Source organism: Ochotona curzoniae, unplaced genomic scaffold (assembly GCF_017591425.1).
Source record: "Ochotona curzoniae isolate NIBS_2020 unplaced genomic scaffold, NIBS_Ocur_1.0 contig_4514, whole genome shotgun sequence".
NCBI classification, from domain to species: Eukaryota; Metazoa; Chordata; class Mammalia; order Lagomorpha; family Ochotonidae; genus Ochotona; species Ochotona curzoniae.
Genome location: NW_024466312.1, coordinates 5,388,278 through 5,401,886, shown reverse-complemented (window position 1 = coordinate 5,401,886; position 13,609 = coordinate 5,388,278). Strand labels below are relative to the sequence as shown.

At 46.7% G+C, this 13,609-nt stretch overlaps 2 protein-coding genes across 3 annotated transcripts in view; one reads left to right on the top strand and one right to left on the bottom strand.

Moving 5' to 3' along the window:
- CNOT9 (CCR4-NOT transcription complex subunit 9) overlaps positions 1 to 11,088 on the bottom strand; it is a 33,928-nt gene extending 22,840 nt beyond the window's left edge. Inside the window, exon 1 of one of the 2 annotated variants that reach the window (XM_040986515.1) lies at positions 10,763 to 11,088. In XM_040986515.1, coding sequence (XP_040842449.1) covers positions 10,763 to 10,786 — 24 coding nt within the window. In that variant the 5' untranslated portion in view covers positions 10,787 to 11,088. The remainder of the gene's footprint in view (positions 1 to 10,762) is intronic. The other variant, XM_040986516.1, reaches the window with a different exon arrangement.
- Positions 11,089 to 11,468: 380 nt separating this feature from the next.
- USP37 (ubiquitin specific peptidase 37) overlaps positions 11,469 to 13,609 on the top strand; it is a 78,042-nt gene continuing 75,901 nt past the window's right edge. Inside the window, exon 1 of the mRNA XM_040986514.1 lies at positions 11,469 to 11,554. The gene's annotated coding sequence lies outside the window, so the exon portion shown is untranslated. The remainder of the gene's footprint in view (positions 11,555 to 13,609) is intronic.

Sequence of the window (13,609 nt, the reverse complement as noted above, 5' to 3'; positions counted from 1 at the left end):
TTTGCAAAGGGTTTTGCTCCTTTGCAGGGGAGTGTTCAGTAAGATTTATTGTGCCTTTGTCTCTTGTTTTGCTCTTGATCATTATACTTCTGGTTAGCAGTCTTCTCTTGGGGCAGGTTTCTAATCTCTGTCACCCACAGGTCTACAATGCAATTTTACTTATTGCAGTTGGTACACAACTTTTTGCTTGCAGCCACTGTGCCACAACCTCCAGCAAGTTCCAAGCCTGGGTTCTTATGTCAGATATCCACCATGGTCTCCACAGCCCCAGTTCTTGGCTCACCACTCTCCACCTTCTGTGACACCGTGCTGAGGCTGCACTGTTGTCTTTGCAACCTTTCCCCACTTCCGGCTGGAGTAGGTCCCAGGATTAGAGACACCAGGTGTCCTATCTAGTTAGGTTGTTGGTGGCGCTGATCTTGCTGGAACCTGTTGGATGTTAGGTCTGGGTGCCACATGGACCTATTTTGACCATACGATGCAACAGTCGGTATTATTTTCCTGTGAGACCTCAGCGAGCTCAGCACATGTGCAGTTCACTGTTGTCCCCTGCAGTCCCAAAGCTATTGCCACAGTGCGAAAAATGGCGCCTGACGTACCATCACTACAGTTTTTGATCTGCTGGCCATCAGATCCGAGGGTTACCCAGACCTGCCCCGGGTGGAACCCGTAGAATGCCACGTCGTTGCAGTTCAGAAGTCAGAAAGGAAGTCAGAAAATTTGAGGAATCAATCTTGTAAGCTTTATATATAACTGGTTATTATTTTAAGATATATTACAACATTGTTTAAGTTTTTAACATTAGTAGCTAATGTATGCTGACATTAGAACTGATATGTTTGCAAGAAGTTTTTGAAGTGTGTACTTACAAGAATGCTAGTAAATACCTGAAAATAAAAAAATCCCTAATTTTGAAAGCTGTTAAAAACTAAAACATTGAACTTTAGATAGTCTCTGTTTAACTGGTGACTTTGTCAATTGTCTATTCAGCTTCAGTAAGCTCTATTCTTGTTCCAACTCTTGATTTTGTTAAATTCTTAAAAGGCTATGAGATGATTTTATGCATTAATTCCTGTGTTTAAGGTTATATTTCCCTTTTGGTGACTGACTGAGGAAATATATTTTACCTTCCAGTTAGTTAACTCTTCGGTTCTTTATATTGTCTTTGTTAAAGTCTAATGGTTTAAAAGGAGCTCACAAAACTGTAAAGTTGCAATTATTAAAAAACAAAAAAGGGAGAGTAAGCCCCAGTCCAAAAGATATACTTTCTCATACTTTATTTACTCTAAAATGTTTAAATTTGCCACAAGGAGATATTTATAGGGTATTTCATCATTTTTCTGACTCAAAAGGCTACATATAGGATTGTTTAGGGCTCTAACATTTACTTTTCCAAAAGGTCTGAGACACAAGCATTTCATAGGGAGTCAGAAATATACTACGGCCCAATGAGCCAGTTTGTGATAGAGTACTATAATATTTCTGCTATTCATTGGTCCACTTGCAGGGGAGGAAGAGGAGGGGTTTCCATTTATGCAGGTTAATTTTTTGATTGGAGACGTCGTGGTTTCTTTGTTACAAACTGTAATGATGACTCTCACCTATCTCATTGTAATAATGATACTGCCTTATTTAACATCTCTAAATTGAATTTTTGGAAGTAGGATACAAAATTTCTTGCAACGAATAATTCTACTTAATAGACTTCTTGGACCTGAACAATGTCACTGTGGAAACTGCCTGCAGTGAAAAGCTTCATCTCTACCTGGAGAGGAGCAATTTCAATGTGGAAGCCAACAAATTACACTTTTCGCCAAAATGTTATCAGATATTTGCAAGCCTGTGTGAAACTTCCCTATGTTATAGCTGTTGGTCAAGGGAAGTTAAACCTTACTCTTAACAGTATGGATTGTTATAACTGTTGCCTATATACATTCATTAATGTCTCTGTACCTATTGATTTTATTTCTGATACACTTTTTTTCCTAAAGCAAAGACTTCGGATTTGGCTGCCAGTTAACCTTACCAGGCCTTGGGAGGAGGGCCCCATGGCTGGACTCATGTAATAAGTGTTACATCGTCTCCTGCGAGACAGCAAACAATTTGCTGAATGAATTTTTTGGGACTAATTGGACTTATTGCTGTTATGGCGACTGCTGTGGTCTCTGGAGTGGCACTTCATTCGTTGATCCAGACTCATCAAATTGAAGAACAATGGCAAAAGGACTCTCATGTACTATGGACACAGCAAGCTCATACTGATGAGCAGATAGTATCAAAGTTACAAGATGTTCAATTGGTCGATCCAGACTCATCAAATTGTATTACAATGGCAAAAGGACTCTCATGTACTATGGACACAGCAAGCTCATACTGTTGAGCAGATAGAATCATCAAAGTTACAAGATGTTCAAACTACTGTATAATGGTTAGGAGAACAAATGTTAGATTTATAAAAACAATTGTCATTCCAGTGTGATTGGAATGTGACATATTTCTGTGTTACCCCTGCTCATTTTAACCATAGCCAATATGCCTGGGAGATGCTAAAATAACATCTCCAAGACCTTCGAAGGAATCTATCCCTTGATGTCCACTCCTTGCAAAACCCAAACATTTGCTAAACAACTTCCTGCCATAACAGACCAAGGGTTGGCTGAAAGCATTGCAAATGTCCTTCAAGGGATGGATCTTAAGGCCTGGTGGCAAAGTGTTACTAATTGCTTAGAATGGTGATAGACTAGACACTGCACTGATGTTACTGTCATTAAAAAACAAAAAGGGGGGAGATGTTGGAATACAGCGCGTAGTAAAGCTGGGACAGCGGAGGCCTATGGGACCCTGTTGAAAAGAGAAGGAAAGAGAAGGCGGAAGGCCTCTCACCCACAGTGTGCTCTTGCTCCCAGTGAGTCCTTGGATGTGCTTTTGTGCTCTCCCTGAAGATAGGCAGACATCTGTGCTCTGTCAATCAAGGACAGACAGTATTATCTATTCCCTGTTTGAGTAACTCTAAGTCGCTTTGTTAGCTTCTTTGTTGTCTCTGTGTTCTTAGGCATGATCTGAAATCATGTTTGAATCATTGTTTCATGAAATGTATAAAAACTGAGACCCTGGAAATAAACTTTGTCAGTTGCCAAAAGAGCACTGTCCCCACCATTTCTTCAGGTCGCATCTCCTCCCCATGAACCCACAAGGTCAACTTGCAACCACTAATGCATAAGTGTTGTAGTGCAGCAAACCAAGCTTCTGCTTAGGACTGCCACACCTTTTGTCTCAGTGCCAGTCTGAGTCCTGGCTACTTTGCTTTCAATTCAGCTTTCTTCTAATGCTCCCACAAAGGCACTGGATGATGGTCCAAGTACTTGGATTCATGCCACTTATGTGGGAAACCAGACAGCATCCCTGGCTTTGGTCTGCCATAGCCCTGGCTCTTAAGGGCATTTGGGGAGTCAACCAGAGGATAGATCTCTGTCTCTCATCCCTGTCTCCCATCGTATCATTTCCCCTTTCAATAAGTAAATCTAAAAAACAAAATCCTAAACAATAATAGCAGGATGCTAATAAGGACAACAGGGGCTAACAACTTTGAAAAACTACTAAAAAACCACTATCTTTTTCTGCAGATACAAATATCTCCACATTTCAGGCAATTAACAGATTTCCTGCAATGGATCTATAGGTTCAATAAGAATCTGATTATTGTGCTTGGCACGGTAGCCTAGTGGCTGAAGGTCCTCACCTTGCACGTGCCAGGATCCCATATGGATGCCAGGTCATGTTTTGGCTCCTCCAAGGATTCCCATACATCTCCCTGCCTGTGGTCTGAGAAAGCAGGAGAGGACAGCACAAAGCCCTGGGACCCTGCATACATGTGGGACAAGCTCCTGGCTCAGGATCGGTTCAGCTCCTGCTGTTGCAGCCACTTGGGGATTGAACCAGCAGATGGAAGGTATTTCTGTATTTTCTTCTCTCTATTTGTCTGCCTCTCGAATAACAATAAATCTTTTTTAAAAAATCAGATCACCAAATTACAAAGCAAAGTTCCTGGCTTTGCCCCGGCTTAGCTCCAGCCATTGCAGCCATTTGGGGAGTGAACCAGTGGATGGAAGATCTCTTTTCTCTATCTCTCTGCTACTTATGATTTATTGGTATACTAGGTGCCAGGCACTGTAGACTACTTCACGTCATTCTCAATCTTCTAAAGGGAAGCAGGTAATGGCAGGTTTAACATGACTGAGGTGGACAATAAATATATGGTAGAATCACATTTGAACTCCAGTTTACTTCTCTCTGGAATCACCAAATCTGGAATGGCCTACCATTAAAATCACAAATACTCTTCTGAGTTGAAGAAATTACTTCTTGGGGCCCAGCACAGTGACCTAGCAGCTGAAGTCCTCACCTTGCACACACTGGGATCCCATATGGGTGCCAGTTCTAATCCTGGCAGCCCCGATTCCCATCCAGAGCCCTGTTTGTGGCCTGAAACGGCAGTCGAGGACGGCCCAAAGCCTTGGGAGCCTGTACCCAACCCACACGTGGGAGACCCAGAAGAGCTCCTCATTCCTGGTTTAGGATCTGCACAGCTCCAGCCATTGTGGTCGCTGGGGCAGTGAATCATTGGATGGAGGGATCTTCCCCTCTGTATATATCTGACTTTGCAATAAAATTTTTAAAAATTAAAAAAAGAAAAATTATTTTTAAGACGCCGCCAGCATCTTTCATTTAATACTCTCATAATAGCCCTTTAACAATGGGATTTGGATAGATTATCATTCATTACTTATCTTGACAACAAAGTCATTTATCTAACATTTGATTTAGAGTATCAGATATCCTCTTCAATTCTTTCAAGATTAGAAAAATGTTCTGCTGTACATTAATTATAATCATGCAGTAACTTGTCCCTTTAGTAGATATGGTAGAATGTTTATTTTAGCAACATTTAGGAGGGAACTTTTCTGCTTAATGTTTCACATATAGAAAAAGATTACAAATATTTCTTTTAAAAATGCTCAACAGAGGCAAGACCTTCACCAAATGAGTCATCGCTAGCTAATTCCAAGCATCATAAACCCAGGGTTTCTACTAATAGTTGATCTTCTGTCTCTTTGAAAGGGTTCAATATTTAATGTGATAAGTAGAAAGACACTCAAAAGTTAAATAAAACACACCCATATTTGCTCATACACTGCAAACAAAATGATTTATCGGTGAATCATGACTTTATTAAACAGACAATAGCTAAACTGTACCATAACTTATTTAAGTTGCAGAGGCCCAATAGCTGTTTTTCTATCATCTATATCTGAAAATGAATAAATGGAACTACTCTGCTAACATGAAACAGGTTTATCCACAGAGCTGTTATCCCAAGTGTGCTATTGAAATGATGACAGCATTCAAAGAAACCACACTCAAAAAAATACATAGGTCTGGCAGTGTAATACAGTGGGTAAAGTTGCCACCTATTACACTGACATCTCATATGGGAACCCATATGGACACCAGTTCAAGTTCAGGCTGCTCCACTTCTGATGCAGCTCTCTGCTAATGCACATGGGAAAGCAGCAGCAGATCGCCCAGGCACTCTGCACCTACGTGACAGATCCAGAAGCAGCTGTTGCTTCCTGGCTTTGGTCTGGCCCAGCCATGACCATTGCAGCCATTTGGGGACTCAACCAGCAGATGAAAGATCTCTCCAACCAAGCCTTCCAAATAACTAAAATAAATAATAATAAATTTATTTTCCTTCCATTTGAAAGGTAGGGAGATAGAGACAGAGAGTCCAAGTCTCCCACATGACAGCAGGTCACCAGCACCACATTCATTGTCTGTTATCCAGCTGGATACACATTAGCACAAAGCTGAAGCAGAGTAGCCAGGACTTGAACCAGATACTCAAATAAATATGTTCCAAGTCATAGCTTACCTGCCACAGCACATTCTCACTCCTAAAGACATTTTCTTGTTTTTTTTTTTAAAGCACTTGAAGGGGCTGGCAGAGTGGCATAGCAGGCTAATGTTCCACCCATATGGACACCACTTTGAGTCCTGGCTGCTACACTCTCAATCCAGCTCCCTGCATTTAATGGCCTGGGAGGGCTCAAAGTATTCAGGCCCCTGTACCCACTTGAGAGACCTGGCTCCCAGGATTTAGATCAGCCCAGCTCTGTCCATTGTGACCATTTGGGGAGTGAACTCTGAATGGAAGACCTCTCCCTCACCGTGCCCAGCTCTTTCAAGTCAAACAAATTAGTCATATGTGTATCTCCCCAACAGTTTCACAGCCATACTGAAACCACAAGCTTCATCTGGTCTTGGGTACAGGGGCCCAAGCACTTGAACCATCCTCTACTACTTCCTCAGGAGCTTTAGCAGAAGCTGGATCAAAGAATGTAACAGTCAGGACTCAACCCATTGTCCACATGGGATACCATTGTCATAGGTGACCACTTTACCCAATAGGTCACAACACTGGCCTAAGACATACTTTCTAATCATTCCAGAAGTATTAGCTTAACTAGTATAATAAATTTATAAGAGCCAGATGGCATTTTCAAACTTATTTTTAAAAATTCAGTGGGGCCAGGGCTGTGGTACAACAGGCTAAGCCACTGTTTGCAACACTGGCACCCCACATTGGAGGGACAGTTCTAGTACTAGCTACACTTCTTCCAGTCTAGGTCCCTGCCATCGTGCCCCAAAAAGCAGAGGATGGTCTAAGAATTCAGGTCCCTGCCAACCATGTGGGAGACACCAAAGGAGTTCCAGGCTCCTGGGTCTGTAATGACCCAGCTCCAGCCGTTGGGGCCACTTGAGAGTGATTAAGTGGATGGATGTAAGATTGCTCTGCCTTTGTTGTCTCTCCCTTTCTGCAGAGCTTTCAAAAAAAAAAAAGAAAAGAAAAAAAGGCTTTTACAAAATAAATATGTTAGAAAAGTTAGGCATTTTCCCTAAAGTTTCCACAGGAGGTTCAAGTGGAAACAGTCAATTAGATAATTTAGAACTGCAGCGAGGAACCAATTTTCTGCCAAAGGCCACTAGAATATTTATAACACCATTCACAAGCCATACAAAACTGTGAACTGAAGAACTATGGGGCTGGAAAAAAAAAGAATTTATGGGCTAGTGCTGTGGCTCAGTGAGTCAAGCTGCCCCCCCCCCCCGTGGTAATAGCATCTCATTTAGGTGCTGGTTCAAACCACAGCTTCTCCACTTCCAATCCAGCTCCCTGCCACCATGCCTGAGGAAGTGGCAGTGCTTGGGCTTCTGTGCCCCTTTGGGAGCCATGCATAAAGCCTCTGGCTCCTGGCTTTGGACCAGACCAGTTCTAGCCATTACAGCTAGAATCTGACTGACTGATCTTCACAGGCCTTCCTCTGCTTTAGAATGTACGGCGTTGGGCCCGGCAGCGTGGCCTAGTGGCTAAAGTCCTCACCTTCGCGCCCTGGAATCCCATATGGGCACTGGTTCTAATCCCAGCAGCTCCACTTCCCATCCAGCTCCTTGCCTGTGACCTGGGAAAGTAGTCGAGGACGGCCCAAAGATTTGGGTTCCTGCACTCCAGTGGGAGACCCAGAGGAAGTTCCTGGTTCCCAGCTTCAGATCGGCGCAGCACTGGCTGTTGTAGCTCACTTGGGGAGTGAATCATTGGATGGAAGATCTTCCTCTCTGTCTCTCCTCTCTGTATATCTGACTTTGGAATAAAAAATAAATAAATCTTAAAAAAAAAGTGTACGGCGTTGTATTGCCCATGAGGATGAATCTGGGAGTCCATCACAACTGCAAGGAAGAGTTATTAAATAAAGTGAAAAGAACACAAGAGTTTAGGGATAGTAGAATTGACAGCAGAAATTGCTATAAATTTTCTAAAATTTTATTCAAAATTTTAAAAAGATTTATTTTTATTGCAATGATCTTCCATCCAATGATTCATTCAAGTGAGCGCAACAGCTGGTGGCAGTGCTGATCTGAAGCCAGGAGCCAGGAACCTCCTTCAGGTCTCCCACACAGGTGCCGGATCCCAAGGCCTTGGGCCGTCCTCCACTGCCTTCCCAGGCCATAAGCAGGGAGCTGGATGGAAAATGGAGCCGCTGGGATTAGAACCAGCGCCAGTGTGGGATCCCAGCTCGTTCAAGGTGAGGACTTTTAGCCACTAGGCCATGGGCCAGGCCCAAATTTTATTTTATTTTTTTTAAAGATTTATTTTTATTATTTTTTCATTGGAAAGGCAGATATACAGAGAGGAGAAACAGAGAGGAAGATCTTCCGTCCGATGATTCACTCCCCAAGTGAGCGCAACGGGCCGATACTATGCCGATCCGAAGCCAGGAGCCTCTTCCGGGTCTCCCACGTGGGTGCAGGGTCCCAAAGCTTTGGGCTGTCCTCGACTGCTTTCCCAGGCCACAGGCAGGGAGCTGGAAGGGAAGCGGGGCTGCCGGGATTAGAACCGGCGCCCATATGGGATCCCGGGCGTGCAAGGCGAGGACCCTTAACCACTTGCGCCACCGCGCCGGGCCCTAAATTTTAATTTTTAAAAAAGCTTGAGCATTTAGTTAATTCATTATTTGAAAGGTAGAATTAACAGAGATGGGTGGAGGGCAGAAAGGGGGGGGGGGAAGGGAGAGAGAGATTGATTGATTTCTCTCCATCGGTTCATTCCCCAAAAGGCCACAGCAGCCAGAGCTCACCTGACCCAAAGCTGGTAGCCAGTGACTTCCTTTGGATCTGTCACATGGGTACAGGGGCCCAAGGACTTGGGTCATTTTCTGTTGCTTTTCCCAGCCACTAGCAGGGAGGTAGATCAGAAGCGATGCACCTAGGGCCATGAACCAGCATCCATACGTGCTGCCAGTGATATTGACAGAGGAGTAGCCTGCGGTGCCACAGTGCTCACCCTGAAATTTTATATCTTTATTTGGAAATTAGAGTGACAAAGAGAGCTTCCATTTGCTGATTCACTCAGTGGCCACAACCTGCAGGGGTGGGCTCCAGCCAAACTAGGAACCCAGAATTTCACCCTGGTCTCCAATGTTGGTGGCAGGGTCCCCAGCACATGGGCCTTCTGCTGCTGCTCTCCCAGGCACACTGCATTATCAGTGAGCTGGAGCAGATTAGAAAGGAACCAGGACTAGCATGAGATGCCAGCACTACAGGTGGACAGTTTAACCTGCTATCCCACTAGGCTGCAACACATGCCCCAGGAATTTTTTTTTCTAAATGTGTATCAAATGCATCTTCCTAAGGCATCCCTAGGTTTTATCAGCTTAACATTCATCAAGAAACAAAAAACAACAACAACAACAAAAAAATAGCTCTGTTAACCCGAAACAATTTCCATAGTTCTTTACTGAGGCAGGAATTAAAGAGCGGCTGAGGCTGGAATCTAGGAACAAGGTATTAAAAGCGGGAGTAAACCTTGTCACCCACTTGAAATCACTGCTATTATTTCTCTAGCTAGCTAGCTAGTTAGCTAGCTGAAAGCGAATCATATGGCTACAGCGTTTTAGGAGCCACAAAGGTAGAAAGAGGGAGGAAGACCTGGTCCAACTTGGAAGATTGGGCCAGCCAACGCTAGAAGTCCCTCATTTCTCCTGCTGCTTCTCTACCAGCAGCACCCTCATCGTGCAATTGCTTCTTGCTAAATTCTATGCATAATCCAGAAAGAACAAAAGAGCCAGGAAATGACAACTGCCTAACAGAGATGAAAGATCTCCAATGTGAACAGCTACAGACACATGGTGAAAGGGGACAGTGACAGTACCGACCCTGGAAATGAAAGAGACCACATCTCACTAAGCCACATCTTCTCATTGCTAAGGCCCCTTCACCTCAAATTTTTCACTTTCTACAAAGTTAAGGCAAATTTTTGGTGTTTCCCCCACACACTGCCCTCTCAGTACCTTACTATCCTTAAATCGCATCTCCCTGGTGAAACAAAGTGAACTTGGCCTTCAGAGGAGTGTGTTCCCATTGGATCTCAGTGAGCAAACCCAAACAACTAAATTCTTTGAACCAGCAATGGCCTTGAATTCTTACCCTGTATCAGGTAATGTGCTAACTCCTAAAGAGACAAGGAGACACTAACTATACATCAGGTTCTGTAAAAGCTGTTCTAGTCAAAGCGGTTACAAACGGCGGATGAAAGGTGGAAGTCTGGGGAAAGATGAACCCGTTAAATTCACATCGTGTGTCTAAGAGTGTGAGGCAGGACAGTCCAGGCAGAGAACAGCAAGCACACCTGTTGAAGAGCCGGCCAGCGGAGCAGGTGCCACAAAGTTTAGCTGTCAACGCGGGGCAAGGACAGCTCCCTCGAGGCCTCGAGGGCCATGGCGAGGTACCAAGACTTATAAGCTAGATGCTGGGGTTCCTTCGGACACGCTCCGCCTTCCTCGTTACAAGATGCGCGACAAAGGTTTGAAATGTGAGCTCAGAGGCAGCCACGGTGCCCTTGTGGAGGCCAGCGGTGTGAGCCGGCAGCCCTCTCCTCCCCGCGGCGAGCTCGGCACCCGAGGGCCCCAGAAACCGCCGGCCGGCACCCTCCGTCACTGACCGGCCCGCCCGGGCCCGCGAGGGAGGCGCTCGGAGCTGGGCGCGCGGCGCAGGCCCCGCCGCCCAGCAGGAACGCGCCGCGCCGCGCAGGAGGCCGCGGGCTCCGAGACGCCAGGCCGGGCTCGCCCACGGCGAAGGGCAGCCGGGGCCTCGCGGGCCGAGGGCACCAGGACCGGGACTCCTCGGGCCGCGCGGCTCAGGCACTCACCGCAGCCGTCGCCAGGCTGTGCATGTTGGGAGCGCCCGACGCTCGCCTTGCTCCGCCAGACGCGCCGGACCGCGTCGCGATCTCAACGCCTCAGCCGCTGAAGATGGGGAGCCGCCGCCATCCGCCTCCGGCTCGCTCCGCCTCCCGCCGCGGCCCTCTGACCTCTCACCCCTGACCCCGCCCACACAGCTTCTTCCCGCCTCCTAGCCCTCGGCCGGGTTCACAGTCCCCGAGAAAGTGCGGTCCTTTGCCCCTTTAGTTTTGAGACTAGAAAGGTGTCGGTGGCCGACTACTCCTCGCCTCCCTCACATACAGAGGCGTGAACTCTGCCGCTCCACGGAAACCAGGGAAGGGCGGGAAAAGCAAGACAGGCCCTCTAGGACGAGTACCGCGCATGCCCGATTGGCCTGAGGAGGAAATGGTGGGAGGACGCAAGGTAGCGAGGTGAGGGTGCGCATGCGTACTGCGGTCACGGCTATTGGTCCGGGCCTCGTTGGGTGCTGGGGCGTGGCGAAGGCGAATGGGGTGGGCGTAGGGGCGGAGTTTGCGGGCTATCGCGCAGGCGCCGGCCTTGGGGCGCGGCGAGTGTGCGTGCGTGCGTGCTTGCGTACGTGTTTGCGTGTGGTCATAGTTCCCGCCATCAGCTGCCCTCCCTACCCAGGGGGAGCGAGCGGCCTGGCTCCTTCGGGCCCGGAGTTTTTTTTTTTTTCGGTCTTCTGTGCCGGCTCTCGCCGTTCCGCGTGGCCTCCGTGCTCTCGGCAGGCGCGTCGGGAGCTCCGGCCTCTGGCACAGGTAAGAAGCGGGGGCGGCTCCTCGGTGGGGCCGTTGTCTGTCCCTGGCTGCCCGGTGCGGTCCGCCCACCCCCGCCCACTCGGCGTTCCCGCTCGTGGAGTTCGCCCGGCTGCCCCTGGGGCCGCCGCGCCGGCGGCTCTGGGAGCTCCCTCGGGTGTCCCCCCGCCGGCCTCCCCGCGCCTCTGACCCGCCTGGACTGACACCGGCTCCCTGCGTACCCCAACCCGGACCCTCTTCATCTGTGTCTCGGGCTTTCGGCGTTCTCCGCTCGTCCCTCACCTCCAGGGAGGCCTGCCGTCTCCCTGGCTGACTTGTGTGGCCGTGTGGACATGCCCCTCACTCAGATGATCATTCTTGGCCTTCCTCCACCCAGTCATCCTTCACTCACAGGCGTCAGTGTTGGTTTTGGTAGTGTCTTTGGTTGCTTCCATTCTCTAGCCGTCAGATCGAACCTGTCATTCGGGAAAGGAGGTTGTCATTGGCGCCCGAGTCCTGTGTTCTGAAGTGGTTTCTGGATAATCCTTTTCCCATTGCCATGTGGTGTAAACGCGGCGGCTCCCTGACTTGAAGTGCTAAGGGGGAGTGGCGAGAATGCTGGAGACCTAGTCTATGCTTGAGTGTTATCTGCAGTGTTGATAGTCGTTGGAGTGTTGATAGTTGTTGGAGCTGTGGATGCGGGTGCAGTTGCGTAAAGTTCAGTGCTAGATTGGAGCCCAGAGGGACTGTTGACATTTCCTAACTGGGTACAAGAGATCTAATCTCGCCAGAGGCAGAAGCTCATAAGTAGTGTTGCACTGTGCGGAAAGTTGAAGGAGAGCTGGGAAACCCTGCGATACAAAGTAATCCTTTCTCTTAGGTATCAGTCAAGTAAAATGGATACTTGGCCTCTGGTTCTAAGTTCTCTTGTGCGTTTCCATTTCTCCCTAAGCTTTACATCGCACGTATTTGTGGATGTCGTAAGACTTTATTTTTGATGTCTTACGTTTTCAATTCGTATTTAAATATTCAACCATCTATTTGACATCTGGACAAAATCTTGTCCTTCCTCTCCGGACCCCTATTCTACGTTTTCCATTTCCGTCAATGGCAACATGCATTTGGCTACTTACACAAGGCAGGAAACTTAGCATTCTTGACTTGGTCCTTGTCCCACATGTCCTGTTCTTTCCAAGTTGTGTTTTACTTCTAATATATCTATTTCTTTACCAGTTTCACAATCACTGTCACTTTCTAGCTCAAGCCACAGCCCTTTTCCATTTGATGTCTGACTCTCAGTACTCTCACTTGTCCAATAGGAATCCTCACCTTACTGGGGCGTGAGGATTTAATGAAATAGCCTGGTTAAGCACATGGCACATAGTGAATGGTCAATAGGCAGTAATTGTTACTGGAAGATGAGCAACTTCAACATGCTCCTCTTTGGTTGCCCTATTTTCTTCCATTCTCACTCTTTGCCAGTTATTATTTTACCCAGTTATTAAGTGTCAGTTTCTTGGCTTGAAACCCTTCAGTGGATAGCCTGTTGCTAACATTAAATTTCAGATAAAATGTCAAGATCCTCACTGTGGTCCACAGGACTGCATCCCTGGGTTCTTGTGTGTTTCCTTAGCTTTGCGTTGCATTCTCCTCACTACACATGAGCCACATTGCTCTTGGTTTCCCTGGCCACACCAACTTTCAGGGCCTCTATATGTGCTGTTCTGTTTGCCTGGCCTGTTCCAGCAGCACTATGTTCCAGCTCCAGTTTTTGGCATAAGTTGCTGTTGGTTCTTTTTCAGAGTTGGGTTTTTTTTGTTTGTTTGTTTGTTCTGCTGTTCCCTGCTGTCTATCCCACTGCCCCACCTGATGTTCCACTCTTGACTTGCATTTTGCTTTTTATCATTTTTCATAACTTGTAGTTGTGTATTTAACCTGTGTGATTCTTTAAGTTTGTCTCCTACTAGAATATATGTTAGTGATTATTCTATTTTATTTCTCAAGAATAAATTAACTGAATAGCAAGACTGGAATTTGTAAGAACCATTGTGCGTTTGACAAACACCAGCTTCTATTCTT